The sequence below is a fragment of the Ovis aries genome, chromosome 26 (assembly GCF_016772045.2).
Source record: "Ovis aries strain OAR_USU_Benz2616 breed Rambouillet chromosome 26, ARS-UI_Ramb_v3.0, whole genome shotgun sequence".
Lineage (NCBI taxonomy): Eukaryota > Metazoa > Chordata > Mammalia > Artiodactyla > Bovidae > Ovis > Ovis aries.
In genome coordinates, this window is record NC_056079.1 from 5,619,195 (window position 1) to 5,646,966 (window position 27,772).

Sequence of the window (27,772 nt, forward strand, 5' to 3'; positions counted from 1 at the left end):
ACGTGGTTCCTCAGCAAACAACTCGGACATGATGGTAAACCTTCTGAGCGAGGCAAAGCTGAGTCTCATAGCTTCGGGAATTCTTGCTGATGCTGGTTCATCTGCCATTGGCAAAGATTGGTTGTTTTGGGGCCCTGAAGATTGGGCATTGTGAAAGAGGTATTCCTAAAGTGAAAAGGAGCAAACAATTGACTTAGACGGTTGAACTGTATGAAGACTCGGGAGCTGAGCCTTCAGGACCCCATGAAGGAGCAGCCCTTAGTTTTGCAGGACAGCTTCTCAAGTGTCCTGAGGAGCTCCATCAAGGTTGCCCACAGATATGGCCACCTCTCACACAGAGGCATGTGCCGGACGCTCCCGGGGCCTATGCAGAGAGGACCCTGCCCACCGGGCTCATGTTGGGCAGCAGTGCCCATGGCTCCACCAGAGCCAGGGAGAAAGGCGCCTGCAAGGTCACCAAAGGCCAGACCGGGGTCCTGGCCGCCTGGCGCTGGCCCCTGTTGGTGCCGAGACTTTAGTTTGGGGGACTGTAGGCAGATGCTGAAGGAAACCAGAAACACTGGCGATTCAGTAAGGGCTGGCAGTTTGGGCGAGGCAGTAGGACCTGGGCCAGGGTGCAGATAGGGATGGAAACTGGTTTTTACCTAGAGGAAGAGGAAGTCTAGTAAGTCTCTATCAGACAAAGCAGAGTTTTCGCATCCACCAGTTCCCTGCAGTGGCCACAGAGGTGCAGAGTCATTCAGTGAACGTGGCTAAAATCCAAAGTCCTGGAATGGTGTTCAGTAAACACTGCAGAGTTTCCCATAGAAACGGAATTTTTTTCTATCGTCCCTCCCCCAGTAATCAAAGAAAGATTATTTATGATCACAAAATAAGGCTGGTCTCATTAGCTGTGTTTAGATAGGTGCAGCAAGAATGCTAATTTACCACCTAGGCCTTAGGTTTGATTTTCGGGAAGTTTTCATAAGGAATTGTAGATTGTAACATTTAAAAGCCTCTTGGGGTAAGGAAGCCAAGCCAAGAGCCTGCTGTCAGATTTCACCTGCAGTGCCTATAAATTTGGGTGAATTCCTTTCTTCTGAGGTCCCCACTGTCTGCTGTAGTTCTTGGGCCTGCTCAGAGTCAACTCCCTCACTCCGGGAACACTGTAAGCCAGGGACCAGGCTTGTCATAAATAAGCTACAAGGATATATTGCACAGCACAGGGAATCTAACTAGTATTTTACAGTAACTTTAAGTGGAGTATAATCTATAAAATTTTTGAATCATTATTTTATAACTTGAAACTAACATAATATCGTAGATCAACTATACCCCAATTTAAAAAAGGAGACAGTAAGGAAATCCCTCCCCCCAATTTTTTTTTTAAGTATTTTTTCTTTTTTGGCACTGTTTAAAATACTGGGAGTTCGATTTCCATAATATTTGGGAATTTTAGGAATATTCGGTTTGTAGGCACTTTATTTCTAAGCCAGCAGCTTCTTCAGGAGATTTTAAAATCTCAGTTGGTACCACCATCTCAAGATGCTTTTCTCAGGATGAGAGGGGCCTTTCTGGATTACAGGCATGGACGCACATACACACAGAACACACACAGAGCTTGTAATTTCAATTTTAAAATTTCACTCGTAGCTAAAAATTTCTCTCATGGCATAAACACGGAAATCCAAAATTTAGTCCAGATATCTACTCCCTGGTGGCATGAAATTGTTAATAGTTTTGAGCTGGAAGTAGAAAAACAAGCAGAAAAAACTCTGTCATCTGTCAGGGAACAAAGGTCTCTGTGAACCATCAACCCATTTGCAGAGATCACCAAGTGGTCAGACCGTGAAACCAAAAGAAACAGGCACCAGAGTGAACACTCAGAAAGTCAGTAAACATCAAACCCTTACCATGGCATTGCTGGACTAGAGTCCGGACTCCAGGACTTGACCTGGTCCCGATGCTGGGACCCTGAGTCCCCACTCAGAAAGGGTCCCAAAGATGCCTTCAGCCAGGATTACCTCGGCGGGGAAGCGGGGCCAGTCCCATGCGAGGCCTAGCCCCAGATCTGTGAAAACAAACGCACGAGACAGCCGAGCCCATTCTTTTCAGACTAATGTGACAGGAGCGTGGGGAGCCCTGCAGAGGAAAGGCAGTGGCCTGGGGCTCCCGAGGCAGGTGAGCAAGGGGGTCGTCAGTGAGTCTGGTGGGAACCCCGGGGAGGCAGGAGATGGGCTTTTCCAAGCCTCTGAGGAAGGGCGCCGGCCGGCCGTGGTTTCAGAGCAGCGGAGGGGAGCGTGGGCCCTTCTGCTGCGCTTTCCCAAGAACCTGAAAGGGTGGGAAGAGTTCTTACCCAGCCTTCTAGGTTCCAGGGCACAGGGACCAGGTCAAGTTCAAGTTTGTTTTGGAGAATCAACTTTTCATAGAATGGGAATGCCTCTTACAGGACAGGGAGATCCAGGTCTCAGTCTTGAAGGACCGTTTCATTTTTCAACACTGACTGGTTGGTTCGAACAGAGGTTAACCCATCTTTTTTTTTTTTTTTTTTTTTTTGTCTTTTCAAATAACGTTAACTAAGATGTACCGATCCTCATTAGCTTTGTGCCCTGTGGCTGTCACCCTACGTGTAGCTTCACAGCCAGGGTGGAGCAGGGCCAGGCTACCATCATTAGGAGAGAAGAAAATGGCTGAAGTTTCTCCCCATTTTTATTACTTTCGTTGAAAGGTGACATGTAGCAAAGGTTACATAGATAAACGACCAAGTTAGGAAATGTATTCTCATGAAATCACGTACTGTGAAGGTTATGGTTTACAAAGCTGCTCGGATTCATATCTGCTTTCAGCAGAGTAATTAATCACTTAGCCCTGTAGGAGTACTTCATTGTCTGGTTTCTTAGATGAGACACACGAGGTAGGGAAAGGCCAAGTGGCCGTCATATACGAAGTCACTAACAAGTGAGCTGCAAAAAGATGTACTGAGTTGCAGTCTTCTTCTGGGTCTCCTAGCATCTGATTGTATCTTTTATGCTTCATATATTCTTTCTGGATAATTGCCTGGTAGAAGGTATTTTCCGGCAGTGATGGCATTCTAAGAGGAGGAAAAATACCTTGACTTCTGTGCACAGAGCTTTTATTCTGCTCAGCAGAGCATGCTGAATGCTTGCTGCGCTTCAAGTACTGTAAGTGGTAAATTGATAATTGACCCTCTAAGTGGTTTTTACAGTGGTGGTTATATGCCTTGCCAGTTCACAGAATGTTCACCTGATAACAGTTAAAACTTGCTCTTATGAAGATTTTCAAATAGAGGAAAAGTGAAAGAATTGTCCACGCGTTCCCAAACCAAATTTGTGTTTGCTCCCCCACAGTTTAGTAGAGCCATTTTACTGATAAGAGGTTGTGGTGAAGGAAAGTTCAGGGCCCGAGAAGAACATGCTTGGAAGACCCTAGCTCCCCAAAAACCCTTAGGGTTTTTAATAACCCCCAGTTCCCACCTCACCCTGTCCCCTAGTAAGTACTTCTTTTTTTTTTTTAACACCAAAAACGTTTTGTAGTGGAGTATAGCCGATTAACGACGTTGTGACGGTTTCAGGTGAGCAGCAAAGGGTCAGCCAGACGCACACATGCATCCTTTCTCCCCCAAACCCCTCTCCCCCAGGCTGCCAGGTAACTTCGAGCAGAGTTCCCTGTGCTGTACAGGGTCCTTGTTGATTATCCATTTCAAATATAGCAGAGTGTGCCTGGCCTTCCCCAAGTCCCGAACTGTTCCTCCCTGCCGTGGAAACCATAAGCTCATTTTCTACATCTGTGAGTCTCTTTCTGTTTTGTAAGTTCAGTTCTATAGTTTCTTTTTAGATTCCACATATAAGTGATGTCATATGGACATTTCTCCTTCTTTGTCTAACTTACTTCACTCAATATGACACACTCTGGGTCCGTCCAGGTTGCTGCAGGTGGCATGATTTCATCCTTTCTTAATGAATGAATAACATTCCATTGTATGTATGGACCACATCTTTATCCATTCCTCTGTGGACATTTAGGTTGCTTCCCTGCCCTGGCGATTGTAAACAGTGCTCCAGTGAACGTTGGGTTGCGTGTTATCTTTTCGCTGCAGCCCCTAGTAACTTCTGGTCTACTTCTATCTCTACAAGCTTACCTTTTCTAGAAATTTTGTAAATAGAATTATACAGTATGCATCCTTTTATATCGAGCTTTTTTTCTCTTAGCATGTTTTCAAGAGTCATCCATGTTGTATGTATGAGAACTTCATTTGTTTCTATGGATGAATAATGTTGCATTGTACGTATATTCCAAACTTTGTCTATCCTTTTATCTACTGATGGACATGGGTTATTTTCACCTTTTGGCTCTTGTGAAAATTCACATACAAGTGTATGAGTCCTTGTTTTTCAATTCATTTTGATATATGCCAGGAGTAAGTTTGCTGGCCCTGTGGTAATTCTCTGTTTCACTTTTTGAGGAGCCACCAGATGTTTCCCACTGCGGCTGCATCATTTTATATTCCAGCCAAAAGGCGTGTGGCTTCCAGCACAAGTCCTCATCAACACTTGCTGTTTGGGGGGGGGGGGTTTATTGCTGTTGTTGTTATTGTAACCATCCTAGTAGCTATAAAGTGGTATCTCATTAGGTCTGGTATCTCATTTGAATTTCCCAAATGACTAGTGGTTTAGAGTGTATTTTCACGTACTACGGGGCCATTTGCTTATTTTCTTTAGAGAAATGTCTGTTCAAGTTATTTGCGCATATTTAAAATGAGTTGTCCTCTTTTTGTTGAGTTGTAGAAGTTCTTGTAAACACTTGTCAAATGCATAATTAGCACATATTTTCTCCCATCTTTTGGGCTATCTTTTCACTCTCTTGATAGTGTTTTCTGATGCCAAAAAAAAAGTTGTTAATTTTGATGAAGTCCAATTTATTTAATTATCTTTTTTGCCTCTGCTTTTGGTGCCATAATTTAAGGAACCAGTGTCATGAATATTTTTCCCTATGTTTTCTTCCAAGAGTTATATAGCTTCTGCTCTCAAATTAGATCTATTTTGAGTTAATTTTTTTCTATAGTGTAAGGTAAAGATCCAGGTTTATTATTTCATGTGTGGTTATCCAGTTCTCTCCGCATCATTTGTTGAAGAGACTATCCGTGAACAGTCTTGGCAACCTTGTCAAAAATAGTTGACCATAGATGTGAAGGTTTATTTCCAGACTTTCAATTCTGTATTCACATCTATCCCTATGTAGTACTATACAATCTGAGTGCTATAATTATGTAGTAAATTTTGAAATCAAAGTGTGAGATCTCCATCTTGTGGTTCTTTTTCAAGATTGTTTTGGCTATTTATGTTTCCTTGGAATTCCATATGGATTTTAGGATGGATTTTTCCATTTCTACAAATATTGCCATTGGAATTTTGGTAGAGACTGCATTGAATCTGCTGTGGCAAGTATTGTCATCAATAATATTAAGTCTTCCAATTCATGAACACAGACTGTCTTTCCATTTATTTAGGTCATGTTTGATTTCTTTTAGCAATTAAAAAAATTTTCAGTGTACAAGGCTTGCGTTATCTTTGTTAAATTTATTCCTAAGTATTTTATTATTTTTGGTGCTGATAAATGGAATTGGTTTCTTAGTTTCCTTTTCTGATTGTTCATTACTAAGGTATAGAAATACAAATAAGTTTTGTGCTTTTTTTGTTTCCTGCAACTTTGCTGAATTCATTTGTCCTAACATTTTTTTATGGCTTCTTCATAGAGTTTTCTGCCTGTAAGATCTTCTCATCTGTGAAGAGAGACAGTTTGATTTCTTCCTCTGCAATTTGAATTTCTTTTTCTTGCATAGTTTCCTGAAAAGAACGGTAGCTTGGTTTTGGACATGTCACATCTGAGACCCTTACTAGACCTCCAGATGGAGATGTCAGATAGGAGGAGAGTCTGAGTCTTGGCCTCACGGAGTGGGTCTTAGCTAGAAATGGGAAGTTGGGGCTGTAGGCCTTTTGCTCCTGCAGAAAGCCCTGAGGCCATGTGAGGGCTCCTGGGGAGTGAGTGCAGGTGAGAAAGAGAAGCAGCCTGAGGTGCAGTCAGTCATGGAGAAGGAGCCTGTTGATCAGAAGTCAGGAGCGCTTCCTCTGCCTGCCCCCCTTCACGCCTTCATTCTAGGAATGAGCGCTTCCCACCGATGACGTCCTACAGGCTGCTCCTGGATGGGTCCCTAGAAGAAAGTAAATGCCTTGGGATGACCTCTGCAGGGTTTTACTTGGGGTTGGCCATGTCGCTGGCTCTGTATAGTCCTCATTCTAGGATGACACTGAAGTCAGTATCTTACACCTGGATAAAGGCCTTGTCTCCAGACTCAACCCAGGGAGCTGTGCTCACGTTCCACTTGTATCCAGGACAGAGGAGAGGTGACAAAGGATGTTCTGGAGGGAAACCAAAAACACAGGATGATGGTTGTCCATTGTTGGCTAGCTCTGTGCCGTTTCTGAGGTCTTCCTCCGAGTATCTTTTTCATTCACCTTGTCCCTTCCTTCACTGTCTCTCGTACCCCCATGTGGCACAGAGGCCCTGAGTCCCCATGTGTCTCCCTGGGTCCTTTGGGCACCTTTGGTTCCTTCTCATTCACAGGACCATTCAAGGCACTGCTTTGTGTGCCGTGATGGTTTCGAGGTCATACTGAGCAGCTGGTTCCATTTCAGGCATATCACATGACCTGAAAGAGTGTAAGAATAGTGTGCATTCACATTTGTTTTTTAAGTAAAGAGAACATTTAGGGGACTTCCCTGGTGGTCCAGTGGTTAAGAACCTGCCTTCCAATTCAGGGAATGTAGGTTTGATCCCTGGTTGGTGAACTAAGATCCCACATGATGTAGGGCAACTAAGCCTGCGTACCACAATGAAGACCCGGCACAGACAAAAGTAAATAAATAAAGGTATTTTTTTTCTGATAAAAGAACATTTGCCCTAATGTATATCAAACTATAAAACAGTAGTCATTTCTAGTTGGTGGAACTACAGGGAAATTTATATGTCTAATTATGTATTTCTGAAACATTTAATTCTTTGCTAGAAGCATGCATAAGTAAAAAGTTTTTAATTTTTATTTTCAAAAATTTGCAGTTGCAATTAATAGGAGATGCCAATACACAAATAAGCAGTTCCATTATCTGTGCTTGTGTGGAAGGGATGAAAGAACCTGCTTGAGTCAGGTAGCAGAAGCTTGAACATTATTGTGTACTTACATCTGAGACTAAGAATATGGTTGCCTAGAAGCCTCAGGAAAAATGGTTTCTAAGGATGCAAGAAAAATGTCTCTCTTACACTCTGCTTCCTTGGAAGCGTATTAACAGTTTGGCACCTGTGGAGGCCCACTAGGCAACTGGTAGAATGAATTTCTGGAGGGCAACTGTTTTTTTCTCTTCCACCTCATGTCCTGGATTATTTTGGATTGGTTTGGGGATAGTATCTGGATTTCTCTCTTTTGGGCTATTTTTTTTTTTTCCAGGAATATAAAGTTTTTTTCCTTTGATATATGCTTAAATGTTTACTTTTAAGTGATGTAACTTTTCAGAAAACAAAGTTTATTTCTGTGGGAAAAATACTTTTTATATTTTTGACTGTTTTTTGTTCCTTCTCTTTTGACATCCGTAGCCAACAAGAACATTAGTCATGACAAGCATGCCATCTGAGTAAGTACTCGTTGTTTTGATAACTTTCTCCTCGATACAGAGTTTGGACTTTTCGTTCATAAACTGTGCTGGCACTTGGGCAGCCCTCACGTCTGTGCTATGTCCATGTTGCTCTCTGTAATTAATACTGGAGTCAGAAGAGCACTGGAAATAAGAGAGGTGGTGAAAAGGCTGTGAACGGTTCACCACGAAGACCTTTGAGCGGCTTGGACGGCATTTAGAGGCGTTTTAGTGTTTGCCGCTCCTCTTGCTCGGCTTGATCTGCATGGCTCTGCGAGTCCACAACCCCCACCCCGGGAAGGCCCCGTAAGTGGAGCCTCGCTGGTGGAAGCACTTCCCTTCAAGATCTTAAAGAAATGCTTTAGTGGGACGCTTTCTACCACTGTGGTAAAGCAGCTGTCTGCACATCTGCTGGAAGCATTCACAGCTCCCTAGCGCACTCTTATCATCTCCCTTAAACATTAGCACAATGTTGCACATCCAAAAAAAATACCATGCCTTATTCTTTGCAACAGATTTTTGAATTTTTATTTAAAGAGGAAAAAAAAATTTTTTTTAATAGCAGAAATTTTAGGGCTTTAAGATATCCATCAAAACACTGGGACATCTCAGTGAAAAACAGGCTGCAGAAAGTGCATGCTTCCAAGACTCTGGGTAGCGGGATCCCGTCCCACCTGTGGCATGAAGTGAAAAGGACTGGTCCTTCAAAACCCACATGTTATCTAGTGAAAAAGAAGCACGCTCACGGTTCTTTTTACGTCTTGTGAAATACATTGGTCATCCTAAATAGTTTAATACAGAAACGAATAATTGAATATTGGTCTAACATTTTTAAAAGTCTACATTTTTGCCCCAAATTTGAAAAACAAAAAAAACATTGATAGCTATTTTCTCAATCAAAGGTTTGAAAGTCAAACTCTTCATTTAGGCCATTTTGAATCTCTTTTTGATTCATTCCTGCCCCACAAATACTTGTCAGAAGGTAAGAACAAGACTTAGATGTTCTAAGGTCATATTGATTAGCCGTGTTTTGCAAGGATCCTTGTTATTGATTAGCACATCCAGCGAAGAGCTAGAAGCTCCCAAGACTTGGAATGACAAAATCAGATATGGAGGAACAGGTTTCTAGGGAGCATCTGGCTTAGAGGTTTTCACTGCTTTTTGCTATTGTTTTATTTGCATTTTGTACCCCTCCCCCGATTTAAACATTTTCTGCAACTCCAGTAAGCATATATCCTCTGGTCAAAGTGATGTGTCCGGTCCTGACTCATCCATCTGCTACACCCTGGGGATCCCTGGAAAATTCTCACCAGGGTAGAGGTCAGGCCTTGTATTTCACAAGTGAAGAAATAGGTCTTGTGATCGGCAAAGCCCAGATCATCATAACTGAGAAATGCCATAATATAAGCAGGAGATAGTTGGAGACAATGTGCGTAATCATGGACAAAACTGCCTCTTTCCTTTTGGAATGTAATTTTTGGAGGCGAAAAGTTTCTTAACTCACTGTGCACGTCACAGTGTGGCTCAGAAAGCCTACGTGGTGTTCATGTTTTGGCAGGGATTTCCCAAAGCTGCTGGCAGAGAGGGGGAAAAGCAACATGTCAACGTTAAAGGCATGATAGAAAGGTGATCGTAGAAGGAAGAAAGGGAATATGAAGAGTGATTTGGGAAGAAAGTTAGGGAAGAGAAATATTTAAAGATGAAAAAGGGTACTTAAGGCATTAATGGAATGACAAATCAGAAGATAAACAGTGATGAGCTTAAGTTTAATCCGAAGTTTTAATAAACAAGACATATAAAATTATATGTTTGACTCTTGATAAATGTTTCATTTTTAAAATAAAATAAGTGAGGATCTTGGTTCTGACAGTGCAAAAACTAAGTCCGACAGGACTCAAAAGTACACACTACCGGGTCTGGGTGTCGAGGAGGCCTGGTGCAGGGGGCTGGCCGGCCCCGCCGGGCACCTGGGGAAACCGCTTTTAGCTTTGGAGCCGCTATTTCTTAGCCACTAGAACAGACAGTTGGAGTTGAGATCTGAAATTTATTTCCCCTAGATTTCAAGTTATGAATTGCAGGGAAACGAGAACCACAGAAGAAATCAGTGTACATTTTTTCCTAGTTTTTTTACATTTTAGTTCTTTGTAATCCCCTTGATGTTTATGCATAGGAAACACATCCAACCGTGTGTTGATTTTTCTCCCCGCTTCACAGAAAGTACAGCGTGGTGATCCAGGTCGTGAGCAAACTGAAGGGCTTCTCACTGGCGCGGGAGGTGTGTGGCAGCACCACGCACGTGCTGGCCGGGAAGCCGCGCCGCACCCTGAGCGTGCTGCTGGGCATAGCGCGCGGCTGCTGGATCCTGTCCTTCGAGTGGGTAAGCCTCCGCGTCCGCACAGTACGCATGCGCGCCCCAGGTGCTCGCCCCCGGCTGAGTGGCCGGCAGGTCCGTGTTAGTCCCGCCCTCTCTCCCCTGATTGTCCTCGCCTCCAGCCCTGATGGTCCCCAGGAGGATGAGCAGGTAGGTTTCCAGGTAAAGAGCTCACGGCCACGAGAAGATGTAAGATTAGAGCAGACTTGGAATGAGAACGCCCAGTGCATGTTCTCACAGTCAAATGCTCTTTGTTCTGTGCTTGACCGAGAATTAATGTGACCTATGTTAGCGATGGTTTAAAAAGCCAAAGGAATTCCGTGATTGTTTTCACAGATGGGTCTACTTACTGAGAGACATGTTCGTTTAATCCCGTTTGGATATGTTATTATCTATGCATGTCTATCTTTAACATTACTTGCCCTTATTTCTGTGTATTAAATGCAGAGTTTGAGAGGGTTTTTTAAGTCATTTTTTTCCCCATTATTATTGAAATTGAAATTGTTTCTTACTCTTTCTATTTTTACTTTGACCCACAACCCGTGGTCACTCCAAAGCATTACTGTCTGATGAGGGTAGCATCCTTGGTTACTTGCGTCACTATTTTACATCTGCTAAGTACCCAGCCTCCCTTCTCCTCCCGCTACTGCTGTTGTTTAGTCGCTAAGTCATGCCAATTCTTTTGTGACCTTGTGGACTGTAGCCCGTTAGGCTCCTCTGTCCATGGAACTTCCCAGGCAAGAATACCAGAGTGGGTTGCTGTTTCCTTCTCCAGGAGATCTTCCCAACCCAAGAATCAAATCTGCATCTCCTACATTGCAGGCAGATTCTTTGCCACTGAGCCACCTGAGAATGCTCTGTTAGTTTAAGCCAATAGAATTATAATATGCAAATAAACAGCAGATATATTTGCAAGTTCAGGTGTGGTCTTTTTCCCTTGTTATGATTTAACCTGCATCTCTCTCTGGTGTGTGAGGTTTAAGATATTAGTGGTTGGAGTCATGAAGTGGAAAAGGTTGGAATTCCCCCCACAAAGTCCTGTTTGTCTAGGCAACAATTAGGAATTATCTTACTTAATTATATACAAAGTACTGGTCCACATTTCTTTGTATGCAATGTCATTAATAGCTCCAGCCTCTGTGAATGAATATCCTGTTTGCTTTCTCTCCAATTCACAGTGTCTCTGTTTATCAGTCACCTCTTCCTTCCCTCATGTCTCAGAGGAAGACATTATCTTTTATGAGGCCAGGCAGCTGTGCTCTGTTCTGTACCAGCTTGTCCTCCTGGAATGCAGAGCCAGTGGAGGGCGTGGGCATGAGGGCTCGCCCTCCCCGCTACCGGGCGCGGGAAGCCCTGCCTGGGTGCCCCGGTTTCTGCCCCAAGTCCTGCCAGGGTTCCACCACTGATCATATGTAGAAACAGAGCCAGGTGTGCACTCAACATCAGGCCACTGTGTGAAATTAGCCTCTCTCTGTGGGATTAACTGCTATCCGTGAGCAAGGCGGGAAGTGAAACGTTATCTGATAAACTTCCTGTGCTCAGGCGGGACTGCCTGCCTGGGCCTTCCTGCCCGAGGGAGGAGCCTTGCCCACGGTGACATAGTGAGCGGACTAAGTGTAAGTGCAGTAATAAGCCAAGAAAAGGAACTAAAAGACATTTAGGTTATAGCGGGGAAGAGAGGGAGCTACCTCTGTTCTCAGACCACATGAGAGTCTGTGTGGAAACTGCAGCAAATCCACCAGAAAGCTCTCAGGATTAATAAGTGAGGTCAGCAAATTGTTGGCAAACAAGGATTCAGTCGTACACGGTCAACACTAAGATGGTGGTGGTGTTTAGTTGCTCACTTGTGCCTGATTCTTTGTGACTCCCTGGACTGTGGCCAGGCTCCTCTGTCCATGGGATTCTCCAGGCGAAGATGCTAGAATAGGTTGTCATTTTCTCCTCCAGGGCATCTTTCCAACCCTGGGATCGAACCCAGGTCTCCTGCATTGACAGGAAGATTCTTTACCTCTGAGCCACGGGGGAAGCCCCAACATTGACATACTTAAGTTTAAATCCAACAGAAAAGGGTGTGCAGACTCTGGCCTGGAGGGTTGGAGCCGGCAGAGACAGATCGTGCACAAGGACCGGAAGACTCAGTACGGTTCAAAGACCCTCTCCCCTAAAGTGCTCTGCAGATATAGCGTGTTCCTGCTCACACTCACAGGCTTCACTGATGACGCACAGGCTGACTCTCAGATGTGTATGTGGAAAACGGGACAGCCCAGCTGGGACAGTTTAGAAGGCAAAGCACAGAACTGGAGGCACATGCCTGCAGGGTCCGTGGTACTGTGTTAGTGGTCCTCGGCCATGTTAAATTACTACAAATTTAGAGGATAACCGCCTCCCCCCCAACCCAACCTGAATTCTCACAGCCTCTGAGGTCAGCAGCCTACATAGGCTTCCCGGACTCACAGCCAGGTGCTGTGGGGCTCTGTCCCTGCTGGAGGCTCTGGGAGAGCTCCTGCTTCCTGCCCCCTTCAGCTTCTGCGGGCCGCCCACGGCCCGTGGCTCGCAGCCCCTTCCAGCCGTGATGTCACCAGCCTCTGCTTCACTGGTCACGTCTCTGACTTCCTGCCTCCATCATTCATTTATTGGGACCCTCGTGGTCTCGCAGAGCCCCCCGGATAAACCAGAGCACCTCCCATCTTGAGGTCCTGAGTGTCACTGCACCTGTAAAGCTCCTGTCTTCGAGGCAGGTCACAGACCCCTGGGACTCCTCCAAGGATAGCTGCAGGGCCCTTCTTCTGCCTGCTCTCACGATAATGCCGATGTGTTATTTCCATCAGGGCCGTGTAACACTACTGTGTCCCTGGCTGATGACTTTTAATTGATTTGAATTCTGTATGTTTAGAAAGACCCAGAAGGAGGAAGGCCATGTGAGATGCAGAGCCTGGTGTGGTGCATCTGCACGTTGAGGAGCCCGAGACTTCAGGGAGCCCCAGGGGGAGGGTGCCTGGGCCAGGTTCGCCCTCAGAGGTCTCCCTCCCGCCCCTCCGGAAGGGATCCTGTCTACACCTTCATGTGGGACTTTTAATCTTCAGAACGGGGTTTGGTCATTGTAAGCAAGGAGACAGACTGGTCAAAAATAGAGCTCACTGAGAAAAAACTAAAGAGGAGTTGCTCACAGAAAGACCTAGAGTAGGTCACCCTGGGCCTCCAGCCATCCCCAAACTCTGCATGTTCTTCCTGACACAGAGCTCGCCCACGGTGCTGGCCCAGAGCGAGGCTGAGCCACAGGGGACGGTTGGCTGTGGACCCCCAAGACTTGAGCAAAGGCAAGACTGGGGCGGGGCTGTATTAGTGCCAAAGCCAGGAGCCTGCCTCAGTCAGGGTTTTAACACTAGCAAGACAGTGCAGGACAGCATTCGGTTAACATTTTAAGTAGCACATTTTACCTGCCAGTATAATGATTTCAGGGCTTCCCTGGTGGCTCAGATGGGAAAGAATCTGCTTGCAATGTGGGAGGCCTGGGTTCAATCCCTGGCTTGGAAAGAACCCCTGGAGGAGAGTATGGCAACCCACTCCAGTGTTCTTGCCTGGAGAATCCCATGGACGGGGAGCCTGGCGGGCTACAGTCCATCGGGTCACAAAGAGTCGGACACACCTAAGTGACAGATCACAGCACACGTGATGATTTCACACAGTGGTAAAGCAGTTTCTTCAAAATTTAATGGAATTTTGCCCTTTTTAAGCCACTAATTAAGCCACCGGTTCTTCTGGAAGATACGACTTCTGACAGGTTAATATATTTCACTTGTCTAATGTCTCATACGTCCAGTGCCTTCTACTAAGAAGACTGGAATACACAGGTAGCTGTTCAGAGGGAGAGGATGGAGTGAAAAGGACTGCACTGGAAACGCAGCTTCATTGTACGTCTGTGTGCACGTGTGAACCCAGATGTGCTTGCTCTGCGTGGAGGCTCCCATCAGTTTCCCCTAAGGAATAATAAGTTCAGGACAGCGAAATGGTGAGCTACCCTGCTGCCCCCTGATTGGGGAGTTTAATCATCCCCAGAGAAAATGGTGTGAATTGCCAGGCTGGACGAACCACAAGCTGTCGTCATGATTGCCAGGAGAAATATCAACAACCTCAGATACGCAGATGACACCACCCTTATGGCAGAAAGAGAAGAAGAACTAAACAGCCTCTTGATGAAAGGGAGAGAGGAGAGTGAAAAAGGAGGCTTGAATCTCAACATTCAAAACGCTAAGATGGCATCCAGTCCCATCGCTTCATGGCAAAGAGATGGGGAAACAATGGAAACAGAGACAGACTTTTATTTTCTTAGGCTCCAAAATCACTGAGGATGGTGATTGCAGCCATGAAATTAAAAGACGCTTGCTCCTTGGAAGAAAAGCTATGACAAACCTAGGCCGCATATTAAAAAACAAAGACATCATTTTGCTGACAAAGATCTGTCTAGTTAAAGCTGTGGTTTTCCATGTACAGATGTGAGAGTTGAACCCTAAATAAGGCTGAGCACCGAAGAATTATCCTTTTGGACTGTGGTGTTCAAGAAGACTCTTGAGTGTCCCTTGGACTGCAAGGAGATCCAACCAGTCTATCCTAAAGGAGATCCTGGGTGTTCATTGGTAGGACTGATGTTGAAGCTGAAACTCCAATACTTTGGCCACTTCATGCGAAGAGTTGACTCATTGGAAAAGACCCTGATGCTGGGAAAGATTGAGGGCAGGAGGAGAAGGGGGCATCAGCAGACAAGATCTGAGGCATCATTGACTCAACAGACATTAGTCTGAGCAAGCTCCAGGAGATAGTGAAGGACAGGTGAGTCTGGTATGCTGCCGTCCATGTGGTCACAAAGAGTCGGACATGACTTAGTGATGAACAACAGCAAGGAAAATGAGACAGAGGGTGCTGAGCCGCCCGGGTGCCGGGAACCTTTCCGGCTGGGCAGCCTTAGGGAAGACATCCTGTCTCCCTGAGCTGCGGCTCCTCCTTTGTAAGACACACCCAGTGACAGGATGTCCTTCATAGGATCGCGTGAAGCTAAGAGTTAAAGATGTGTGGTGCTCCTTGAGGCACCTGACAAAAAGTAGGGATTTAGCACGTTAGCCTTACAACAGAAATAACTTAGTAACCTCCTACAAGAACTGTAAAAATCAACTGCTGTATCCTGTCCCCATAGCCTTATATAGGGAAAGAGTACTGCTGAGTCACTTCAGTCATGTCCAACTCTGTGCGACCCCAGAGACGGCAGCCCACCAGACTCCCCCGTCCCTGGGATTCTCCAGGCAAGAACACTGGAGTGGGTTGCCATTTCCTTCTCCAGTGCATGAAAGTGAAAAGTGAGAGTGAAGTCGCTCTGTCGGGTCGACTGTTAGCGACCCCATGGGCTGCAGCCCACCAGGCTCCTCCGTCCATGGGATTTTCCAGGCAGGAGTACTGGAGTGGGTTGCCATTGCCTTCTCCGGGAAAGAGTACATTAACCCTAAATTGACCAAAGGCACTTGCTCTGGACAAGTGAGCACTTGGTTGAGGACTAAGTGAGGGAGGCTGGACATGGGGATGGTCTGGGTGGGCACTGCGGGGGGAGCATCTGCATCCATCCTTGTGTCTTTCCTGATTCAGAGGCCGACTGGAGGATTTCAGTGTGCTTGAGAGCCCACTTCCCTGGAAGGCACTGTGGTGCTGATCTTCTCCAGAACCTTCAGGGTACTATTTCTCCAAGCAGTTGCTGTCAGGTTCCAAAGATAGTTTTGGAATTCGTGTCTATGCATACAGCTTCCCAGCGATGCGCAAACCCTCCCAATGTGTGGAAAACACCAACCCCTGGGAAACCGAAAAGCACAGGATACGCTGCGGCTTAAAGAAAAATGCCTGGTCATGTAATTGTGATGACTCAGAGGCTTCCTCTAGTGGTGGGGGGCGGGGGGGGGGGCGGGTTGTGACGCGTTCACTGATGCTTATAGATGAAGGCCTTGGAAAACACCGTAGACACGAACTGAACCCCTTTCCCTGTCCAACTCCATCTTAAATAAGACAGACATGCTCCCTGATTCTTGAATGGCCTCCTTTGATTTTCTAAAATAATTCAAGCAAACAAACGTGATAAGCTGTTCTGAGAGACAGAAGTTGCGCCTGCTGTTTACAGAGCCACACAGGGTAGTTTCTAAAACTTAACACACAGCACAACGATCAGCGACTTGTTCGTGACTCTGGGCAGGAGCTTCGAAGGTGACGGCTTCTGTTCGGGTCAGTGCTAGAAGAATCCACACGCTTCCTGAAGGATCTCATATCTTTGTGTAAAAGGAACGACTCTCTCCCTGTGGTCTGCCTCCTTTCTGCTCGTCCCCAATGCAATTTGGGGGATTCTTAAAATATTCCTTTTGGCGAGCGCTATCAACTCGCCTCCAAGAAAAACATCACTGGGAATGTTTTTATTTCAGGGTTTGTGTGGTATTCTCTGGAAATTTTTTGTAAAGGAGAATTCTAACAGCTCTTTAAAATTAGATGGTTGTATGTGGCCCGGTTTATCATATCCAAAAAATTATGGTGATTTTATAACACAATTCATTTTGGATTTTTACTTAATCTTTTGTGTGTGTGTTTGAGAAAACCATGTTGGCATCTTCAGCTTGTTTACCGCAGTTCCTCCTTTCACTGTTCACTCTGCTGTTTTCAGCAAAGCAAGTAACTTTTTTCCTGCTTCATGATCGAGTTGTCTGTCAGAAACAGAAATGTAGGCCTGTGTCCTGTTCAAGAGGGACAGGAAGTAACACAAAAGAAAAAGAGAGAAATTGGTTTTACCAGAGTGTCCCTTTAGACTAGTTTGTTATATTTTGTTTAAGTGTGGGGCTCCTTGAATTCTCCAGAAGAAGCGTCTTTCACTTACTTAGTGTCTGCCTCACTCTTCCTGGCATTACCTGAATTCCGCCCCACCTGCATGCCCTCTGTCCCAGGAGAGGGGGCCCTGCGACTTCTTCTCCCCTCTGCTTCCAGTACACGCCGCTCTGTCCCCTTTCAGACACACACAGGAGTGACTCACCCTCTGTGTTCAGGTTAGAAAGTGTTGATTCTGACTGCTTTTGAGTTAGGCTTGATGGGGACACTTAAAGCTAAGTCTCTTATAAATGCAAATTCAGGGCTTAGAAGCTTCATCAGTCTTGCAGCCAAATTTCAAGGCAGTGTAACTTGTAACAGAAAAGTAGAGAAGCACTTCACAGTCAAGGACGTCATAAATCAAAACGTGATGTCCTGGCGGGTCGGTTGTCTTGAAATACGGTGATTCCGTTTGGACTTTTCCACACTGACCTCAGTAGGCGATGCATCTGAGAGATGTACGTTATTAGGGTGAGCGCAGGGTCAACTGTCTGAGGTAGAATGAAATGGGCTGTAATCCCTGTAGTCCCTGAAGCCCGTGCCTGTGTGTCACTCGAAGAATGCTTAGTCACCCTTCTGAGCTCACAGCCAGTGCTGAAACCAGACTGGAATCCGGCCTTTTCCCTGGTACATCCCTGTCCTCCTGAGACTGCTCAGGAGGAATACATCCTGAAACTGTCTTCTCTCTTTTCTTTATAAACCTGAAGTGAGTGGACTAACCATGAGTCATTTTTAGACAGAATGCACTTATGCAGTGTGCCTGTGGCCAGGGTTCCCGAGCTGTTTCCCTGCATTCTCTAGCTAACATTTATTGGCTGCGAGGCGCTGATGATGTGAGAGCTCCACCTCGGGTCTTCAGATCTTACTTGGTTTGATTCCAAAGTCATTTTGACTGTGCCAGAGATTATATTTTGATGAAGCACTTACATTTTAAAAAGCATTTTCACATCCTCTGTCTCCTGGACCCCGTGAGATGATAAACACTGTTGTGTTTAGTGGTGGAGACACTAGGAAAAGTAGCCCTTCTGACTTGGATATCAGGATTGACTCTTTGAAACAGGCTTGATAAAGATACTACCCTAAGGCACTGGGTAGAAGCAGTCATCTCAGAGCACACCTACTCTGACACTTTTTTCTGTCAAAATAATGGATTCTGTTTGAGGACTGACACAGAGCCTGCCTCCCTGCTCCTTTCCCTTGTGGTTCCTGTAGAGTGCCCAACCCCTCCTCTGGGGCCCCGGAAAGTGGCGGCCTGCAGGACTCCGGCACCCCATCCACCACCCTCTCAGCCCACCAGGTGTGCCCATCCCACCCTGGCGGAGCGGGCTTGCCCGCAGCCTCACCACTGCGGACGGATGTGAAGGGGGACCTGTCGGCTTGTTGTTGTTCAGTCGCTAAGCTGTGTCCACCTCTGTGACCCCATGGACTGCAGCACGCCAGGCTTCCCTGTCCTTCACCAACTCCCAAGTTTTCCTCAAACTCACGTCCATTGATTCAGTGATGCCATCCAACCATCTCATCCTCTGTTGCCCCCCTTCTCCTCCTGCCTTCAGTCTTTATCAGCATCAGGATCTTTTGCAGTGAGTCAGTTCTTCATATCTGGTGGCCAGAGTATTAAGGAGGGAGGGAGATACCAGATTAAGGTTCTGTATGTTAAAGCAGAGGTCTCTGTGTTCGGCAGGCAGTGTAAATGCATAATGCTACATGCGAGAGACCCAGAGACCCCATCCTGTTTAGTGCCCATCCGTTTCAAAACACGGCCTTCAGGGCTCTCGCTGTTTCTATTTTATTTTGCTTAACTTGGGGCAGCCAAGCAGAAGTGCCAGTTCTTAACTTTCCCGAACCTCACATTATCTCTTCCTCACTTTATGCTTGAGAATTCTAGGATCTCCACTTAGTCTCCGTGGAACTGAATCACAAATTCCAAGCTCAGTTTCAGAAAAAGCTTCAGTTACACCTAAAGTTACATCTTCGTTATTTAACCTTTGCAACTTTCCGCTGAATCCCTAGACTCCTCTGTGTCTCTGGCGTCCCAAGGAAGCAGTGCTCTCCTTCAGCAACAGCATGAAAGTTTCACCTTCAGGTTTTCACCAGAAAATGCAGCCGTGATTTCATTCTCTGGGACTTTTCGAAAGTGAGATTCAGCCCTGCATCGTCACAATGGCTGTCAGTGACCTTGGGAACTCTGAACTGCCATTCTGTAAGGTTTCTGAGCTCTAACCAGAGTCGCCATAGATTGCCACAGAGCATCCTTATTGTTCAGTCACTGTGCTGGACTCTTTGAGACGCTGTGGACTGCAGCACGCCGGGCTTCCATGTCCCTCACCATCTCTCGGACGTAGAACCAGGCAGAGCATCAGACTTAACCTCTCTCCATCTCTGCATGAGTCCCCTCTGTGAACTGGGCTTCAGTGGGAATAGTGGCATTTTGAAGAGAGCTGATGAGAGAAGTGCTGGAGTTTTAAAAACCATTGTAATGTCTTTCAAAACAGAATTGACAGCATTTTGCTACCTGATGCTTACTATGTGTGATCCACACAATGAGTTTCTCCTAAAATTCATTGCCGTGGAAGGTTCCCTACAGAAAACCTTCTCAGCTCTTCTTTACCAGATAATAAGACATACATAAAAGTGATTTTGCAGCTGAACTAGCAGCTTGCCTTAGATGGCATGATAGATCTACATCTTAGTTCTTTTGAATTGATCTGTATTCTTTTGCAAGAACAGATAATGCTGTGCTTGAATATTAAAGTTTGCATAACCTGATAATCTATCAAGCACTGGTTGTTCTCAGAGAGTTCACAGACCTGAGACACACAAACGCAGTCATTGGCTCTTGTGAAGTGGGGCAGGAGGAGATGCTTCTGTCCTTCACAAGGTCCTTCCTGCCTTCCTCACGGGCTGCCTGCCGTATCACACAGCCTGGGAGAGGGCCTTCAGTGACTAGAGAAGCGCATCTCCACCGGCTTTGTTTCCTATAGCCAGTTTATCTTCGTTTCATTGTTGTTCAGTTGCTCAGTCGTGTCCAACTCTTTGCGACCCCCTGGACTGCAGCACACCAGGCTTCCCTGTCCATCACCATCTCCCAGAGTTTGCTCAGACTCATATCCATTGAGTCAGTGATGCCATCCAACCATCTCATCCTCTGTTGCCTCCTTCTCCTCCTGCCCTCAGTCCTTCCCAGCATCAGGGTCTTTTCCAGTTCAAAAGCACCAGTTCTTTGGTGCTCAGCCTTCTTTATGGTCCAGCTCTCACATCCGTACATGACTACTGGAAAAACTACAGCTTTGATTATAGGGACCTTCGCTGGCAGAGGGATGACTCTGCTTTTAACATGCCGTCTAGGTTTGTCTTAGTGTTTCTTCCAGGGAGCAGCCATGTGTTGCTCATTTGGTCTCACTGGATGATAACAACAAGAGAGACTAATACATAAGTGTTAATTTATGTGCAGGACTTTTTTCCTTTTGTTGTTGTTCAGTCACTAAGTTGTGTCTGGCTTTTTGCAACCCCATGGACTGCAGCGTGCCAGGCCTCCCTGCCCCTCACTTTCTCCCAGAGTTCACCCAAGTTCATGTCCATTGAGTCGGTGATGCCATCCAACCGTCTCATCCTCTGCCGCCCTCCTCTCCTTTTGCCTTCAATCCATGGATGCCTTCTTGAAGTAAAACATTTCATTGTTAAACTGTGAGCAGTATTTTTGGTAGTAAAACTCATGAGGAGAGTTTTGGCCATACCCTCCTTGGCACAAGGGTCTAGGACCAGACCAGGGCTGTTTCGGGTGTGACGGCAGCACCTGGGTGGCAGACACCGGTTGTTTAGTGATCACAAGCTCTTCAGGACAGAGGCTGTGCCTGTCTTGTCTTACGTGGCCCAGGACTTGGGCTGGGGCGTGAGGCGCAGCACTCTGTAGCAGAGTGAATGAGTGAGCAGATGGGTGGCTGAACATACTGTTATTTCTTTTAAAAGTCTTGGAATTTCTTCTAGCCTCTGAGCTAAAAATGTCATTTAAAAAGATTGTACATCATTATAAATTACAGAAGTGCCCATGTAGTTCGTGTGTTTCTTGTTAAGATTCATGAAAATAAGATGACCTGATGCTCATTTAAGGAAAACCATCTTATAACTCAAATTCACGGAAAGAACAAAAAACAGTGATTGCTCTTAGTAGCCATAATATTTGGTTTATTGTCAGTGATGATAATAATAATTTCTACTTTGTTTTCATACAGTAATGTTTCTGCTATTTATTTTAGTTACATTGGAATGTGTTATATTTATTTCTTTGTTTTCATTTTGATAAGAAAAGTAGAGCTTGTGTTATTTATAAAGATGTTTGGACTTCACATTTAAGTACCCTGGTGAAATTCCGGGTCACCATGCTCTCTACTGAGCAATATGTAAAAAGTGGCTCATTGTGAGCAGTTAAGCTCTGAAATCCAAGAATAACCCATCTTCATTTTCGCAGCCTGGAAAAGATTGGGTAAAATATAAGCAGAATGAATCTAACTTCAGTGCCTGCACATGATACAGCCAGACACTTTTGTAAGAACGTTCAAGTACGTATCAACATGTAGCTTCTTTTTCCCTCTTCCCGTCTGGTATCTCCTCTCTGTGAAGTTAATATCTCTTACAAAAGGGAGAAGAATTCTTAGCTACTTATTTTTAGCACTTTATTGCTAATTTTTTTGTTTTGGTTGAATAGGTTGTATTAAGTTTTTGGTTTCCTGCCATGTCCCCACCCCCTTTTTTGAGACAGCTGAAGCAGTGCTTTTCAAACCTTAAAAACCTGTGAATCACTGGAGGATCTTATTAAAATGCAGATTCTGACTCAGTGGGTCTGGGTCTTGGGTTCTTCATTTGCCCCCAGGTGATGTTTTGGCTGCTGGTCTCAGGACCACATAGGGAAGAGCTGGTGCCCAGTGAGCATGTCTGAGAATGGGTACGATGTTAGTCACATAGAAAAGTAAAGAGTGTGGGGCTGCCTTGCTGGGAGACTTACGTACGCTCAGCTTGTCAGTGTTGTGGTTCAAAGTCGTGTCCGACTCTTTGTGACCCCATGGACTGCAGCACACCAGGCTTCCCAGTCCCTCACCATCTCCTGGAGTCTGCTCAGACTCATGTCCATTGAGTTGGTGATGCCATCCAGCCATCTCACCCTCTGTCATCCCCTTCTCCTCCCACCTTCAATCTTTCCCATCATGGTTATTAAAAGTTATACTATTGATAGCCTCAGTGTTTCAAAGTGGAAACTGAAACTTGAGCAGTTCTAATAGATTGCTCACAGTCACAGTGCTTGCAAATGGTGACTTTGAGATTTGAATTCAGCTTTTCCTCCATCCATAGGCCTTGGACTTTCTGACATCTAATTCCAGAGGTAGCCTAGAGGCTATTTTGATTTTTCGCTTCCTTGAACTTTGGTATATCCATTCTGTGACTGCACGCCGCCTCTTTGTGTTTTCGAAAGACTAGTGGGTAAGCGTGAATTTTGTTCCCAGCCTTGCCATTCTCCAGCTGTGTGGCGAGTAAGGCAGGACGTGTCCCGAGAACACTCAGTACTGGTTTACTGTTATTAAACAAGCTTGTTTTTTTGACACCTGTTGCTAGTCTCCCTTCAAATCTTGAAACCTTGAAGCCAAATGAAAGAAGCCAGAAGGTCACATATTGTAAGATTCCTTTCATATGATGGACCTGAAAGGGGAAGGTCCTTGGACAGAAGGCTGAATAACAGTTAACCAGGCTGGAAGAGAGAAGCGGATGAGGAGTAACCGCTTAATGGGTACGGGGTGTATCCCTGGCCTGACCCAGAAGTTTCAAAACTAGACAGAGGTGGTGATTGCTCAACAGTAAGCTAAATGCCACCGGGCGGAACCCTCTAAAATGGTTACTTGTGTATTCTGTGAATTTCACCTCAAGTTTAAAATCCCATGGAAAATTGCCTCACCGAGGCAGACTACTGGACAGGCTTGTTTTTTTTTTTAAGTGACTTGATGGCATTATAGAAAACATTTCTTGGTGTTCTGAGATGTGTTGGAAATACTTACTTTGGAGCAAACATCGTTGCCTTGAAACTTAGCCAGTTCAAGTTGGTCTTTCTGGGAGACCAGACCTCCTCTGTTTTCTGGCTCTAAAGTGTTCAGGACTTAAGCATCCTATTATATGGTTATTACAAGTTACACTGTTGATAGCCGCAGTTTTTTTATCCTGAAGCTTAATCTAGAAACAACTTTATTGCCACAGCACTTGCATTAACTACATGGGTATTTTTGTAATCTATAATAATACATAATATTTTCATATGATAAAAAGGTTAACTGACTTGCCTCTTGTCACAAACCTGTAAAGAGACGGGCATTGGTTTAACCCACTTGCCTGGGTTCTGTGTTAAACAGTACATGATACTGTCTCTTTGTGGAAAAAAAGCATAAATATCATTATTCTTTCTAGAAAAAGTTAAAGCAATGGACCTAGTAGCACATTCTCTTAAGGTTTTATTGTTTCAGGAAAATCAATTACTCTTATAACCGAGGCAAAGAATCTGTGAGATCTGATGAGAAAAATATAATATTATTTTTATAGTTCTGTTATTAGCTTAAAATTTTTAAAATTAGCAGTGACCAGTTTTGTTACTCTTGGATAGGAAACAAATTTGCAAATGCTGAATATATGTTTCTGTGTCTCCACAGACTCTTACAACAAAGGGTTGTGTGTGTGTGTGTGTGTGTGTGTTTTTTAACCCCAGTTGATGTGGGGAAGGATTGTTGTTGTTTTCCAGTTGCTCAGTCATGTCCAACTCTTTGTGACCCCGTGGACTGCAGCACGCCAGTCTTCCCTCTCCTTCACTATCTCCCAGAGTTTGCTCAAACTCGTGTCCATTGAATCGATGATGCCATCCAACCATCTCACCCTCTGTTGTCCCTTTCTTCTGCCTTCAGTGTCTCCCAGCATCAAGGTCTTTTCCAGTGAGTCGGCTCTTGGCATCAGGTGGCCAAAGTGTTGGAGCTTCAGCTTCAGCATCTGTCCTTCCAGTGAATATTCAGGGCTGATCTCCTTTAGGAGGGACTGGTTGGATCTCCTTGCAGTCCAAAGGACTCTCAAGAGTCTTCTCCAGCACCACAGTTTGAAAGCATCAATTCTTCCACATTCAGCCCTCTTTAGGGTGCAACTCTCACATCGGTACATGACTACTGGAGATGGAAGGGCAGAAAGTTTAATTTAATTTAATTATATCTTTTCAGTAATTAAAGGAGAAAATACATATACTTTCAACCTGTTTGAAATCAAGTAGATTCCCTTGGATTAAATCTGTGGCACAAGTTTCTAAACCATCAGATTTGAATTTTAATTACTTAATTGGCATTTTATACAATATGAAGTTCTTTGTATTCAAAGAGTATTGTTGACTTTTCCCATAGAGCAGACACCCCCGTTTTTTTTCCCTTGGCTGCTATGTTCACAGTATGTTCTTAGTCCCAAAATGCAGTTGAATTTTAGCAGTTGTGTATGGTAGGTGGTATGGTCTGGAGACAAGTCCAAAAACAATGATTGATTAGCCTGGCTGTTTAGAAACTGGGAATAAACAATACTACAGTTACACTAAGACATCGTGAATGTTAATAAATGGTTTCAAGCCAATTAGTAATGCTCTCAAGTAAGTTACATCGGCTTCCTTTGTAGTTGTGGTTATCAACACCACAGATCCCTTTCATAATTTGCTTCTCTCTCACCGACCTTCTAAAATCTCTTATACATGGAAATAAGTATTGTTTTCCCTTTTTTTTTTTGAAATGCAAAAAATTAAGGGTAACTTGTTTAGTGTCTTTGCTTGTTAAATACTCTGAATAAATTAATTTTTAAGACTACTGAAGAAAATTTTTTAGACAGTAAACTATTAAGAAATTAAAGTAAATATTACCCTGATGTCTCAGTGGTAAAGAATCTCCTGCCAACGCAGGAGTTGTTGTTCAGTCACCAAATCGTGTCCAACTCTTTGAGACCCCATGGACTACATCACAGCAGGCTTCCCTGTCCCTCACCATCTCCCAGAGTTGGCCCAAGTTCATGTTCATTGAATTGGTGATGCCATCCAACCATCTTATCCTCTACTGCCCTTTTCTTCTGCCTTCAGTCTTTCCCAGCATCAGGGTCTTTTCCAGTGAGTCACCTGTTCGCATCGGGCACTCAAAGTATTAGAGCTTCAGCGTCAGTCCTTCCCATCAGCATTCACAGTTGATTTCCTTTAAGGTTGACTGGTTTGATCTCCTTGTTGTCCAGGGAACTTTGAAGAAACTTCTCCAGCACCACAGTCGGAAAGCATCAATTCTTCGGTACTGTGCCTTCTTTATGGTCCAGTTCTCACATCCATACTTGACTACTAGAAAGACCTTAGCCTTGACTCTACGGACCTTTGTCAGCAAAGTGATGTCTTGTTTTTAACACGCTGTCTGGGTTTGCCATACCTTTCCTGCCAAGAAGCAATCGCCTTCTAACTTCATGGCTGCAGTCACCATCTGTGTTGATTTTAGAGCCCAAGAAGAGGAGATCTGTCTCTGCTCCCACACTTTCCCCATCTGTTTGCCGTGAAGTGATGAGACCGGATGCCATGATCTTCCTTTTTTTAATACTGAGTTTTAAGCCATTTTTTTCACTCTCGTCTTTCACCTGCATCAAGAGGTTCTTGAGTTCTTCCTCCCTTTCTACCACTGGAGTAACATTATCCGCGTGTCTGAGGTTGTTGATATTTCTCTCAGCAGTCCTGATTCTGGCTTGCAATTCATCCAGCCCGGCATTTCACATGATGTGCTCTGTGTGTGAGTTAAATAAACAGGTGGCAGTAAACAGCCTAGTTGTACTCCTTTCTCAGTCCTAAACCAGTTAGTTGTTCCATAGAAGGTTCTAACTGCTGATTCCTTACCTGCATAAAAGTTTCTCAGGAGACAGGTAAGATGGTCTGGGATTCTCATCTCTTAAAGAGTTTTCCACAGTTTGTCATGATCCACAGAAGCAAAGACTTCAGCATAATCAGTGAAACAGAGGTAGATGTTTTTCTGGAATTGTCTTGCTTTCTCTATGATTCAGTGAGTGCTGGCAGTTTGATCTCTGGTTCCTCTGCCTTTCCTAAACCCAGATCGAACATCTTTAAGTTCTCAGTTCACGTGTGCTGAAGCCTAGCGTGCAGGATTTCGAGCATAACCTTTCTAGGTGAGAGATGCGTGTGACTGTCCGATGGCTAGCACGCTCTTCAGTACCGCCCTCCTTGGGAGTTAGGGCGACCTCCTCCAGTCCTTGGCCACTGCTGGGTGTACAGACTTGCTGACATACTGAGCGCAGCACTGGGATGTATGTGCATGTACTCAGTCCTGTCTGACTCTTTTCGGTCCCAGGGACCACCAGGCTCCTCTCTCCGTGGAATTTCCCAGGCAAGAATACTGGAATGGGTCGCCATTTCCTACTCCAAGGGATCTTCCAGACCTAGAAATCAAGCCTGTCTTCTGCATTGGTGGGTGTATTCCTTACCACTGTGCCTCCTGAGGAGCACCTCGATAGCTTTGTCTTTTAGGATTTTAAATAACTCTGCTGGAATTCCGTCACCTCCATTAGCTTTATTGTCTGCTGTGCTTCCTATTCCTAAGGCCCACTTGTCTTCACACTCCAGAATGTCTGGCTCTGGGTGAGTGACCACACCATCACAGTTATCTGGGTCTTTATGATCTTTTTTGTACAGTTCTTCTGGGTATTCTTTCCATCTCTTCTTGATCTCTTCTGTTTTGTTAGATCTTTACCATTTCTGCCCTTTATTGTGCCGTTTTTCGATGAAATGTTTCTAATTTTCCTGAGGTGATCTCAAGTCTTTCTCCTTCTTTCCTCTAGTTTTTCCATTGTCCATTGAAGAAGCCCTTATCTCTCCTTGCTATTCTGTGGAACTCTGCATTTAACTGGGTGTACCTTTCCCTTTCTCCCTTGCTTTTTGCTTCTCTTCTTTCTTCAGCTTTCTGTAAAGCCTTCTCAGACAGCCACTTTGCCTTCTTGCTTTTCTTTTTCTTCGGGATGGTTTTGTTCACTGCCTCCTGTACAGTATTATGAATCTCTGTCCATAGTTTTTCAGGCTCTCTGTTTACTAGGCCAAATATCTTGAATCCATTGGTCACCTCTGCTATATATTCATAGGGGATTTTATTTAAGTAATACCTGCCTGACATAGTGGTTTTCCCCACTTTCTTTAGTTTAAGCCTGAATTTCGCTATGAGAAGCTGATGATCTGAGCCACAAACAGCCCCAGGTCGTGTTTTTGCTGACTGTATATAGCTTCTCCATCTTTGGCTACAGAGAATGTAATCAATCTGATTTTGGTATTGACCATCTGGTGATGTCCCCGTGTAAAGTTGTCTCTCGTGTTATTGAAAAAAGAAAAGTGAAAGTGACGTCACTCAGTCGTGTCCGACTCTTTGCGACTCGTGGACTATAGCCCACCATGCTCCTCCGTCCATGGGATTCTCCAGGCAAGAATACTGGAGTGGGTTGCCATTTCCTTCTCCAGGGGATCTTCCCAACCCAGGGATCGAACCCAGGTCTCCCACATTGCAGGCAGACGCTTTAACCTCTGAGCCACCAGGGAAGCCCCCTGTTGTTGAAAAAGGGTGTTTGCTATGACCAGTGTGTTCTCTTGACACAGTTCTGTTAGCTTTTGCCCTGCTTCATTTTGTACTCCAAAGCAAAACTCGCTTGTTACTGTGGGTATCTCTTGCCTTCCTACCTCAGCACTCCAATCTCCTGTGATGAGTAAGACATCTTTTTTTGGTGTTAATTCTAGAAGGTCTTCTAGGTCTTCATAGAACTGATC

General features: G+C 44.9%; 1 protein-coding gene across 11 annotated transcripts in view; it reads left to right on the top strand.

Moving 5' to 3' along the window:
* MCPH1 (microcephalin 1) overlaps positions 1-27,772 on the top strand; it is a 227,894-nt gene that overhangs the window by 62,653 nt on the left and 137,469 nt on the right. For 9 of the 11 annotated variants that reach the window (XR_006058182.1, XM_060406927.1, XM_042241390.1 and 6 more), the window contains 2 exons: positions 7,645-7,682; positions 9,897-10,059. The exons of the other annotated variants lie outside the window; for them this stretch is intronic. Coding sequence is in view for 8 of the 9 variants with exons in the window: in XM_060406927.1 (XP_060262910.1) it covers positions 7,645-7,682; positions 9,897-10,059 (201 nt within the window). In the remaining variant the exon portion in view is untranslated. The remainder of the gene's footprint in view (positions 1-7,644; positions 7,683-9,896; positions 10,060-27,772) is intronic. 11 annotated transcript variants of the gene reach the window in all.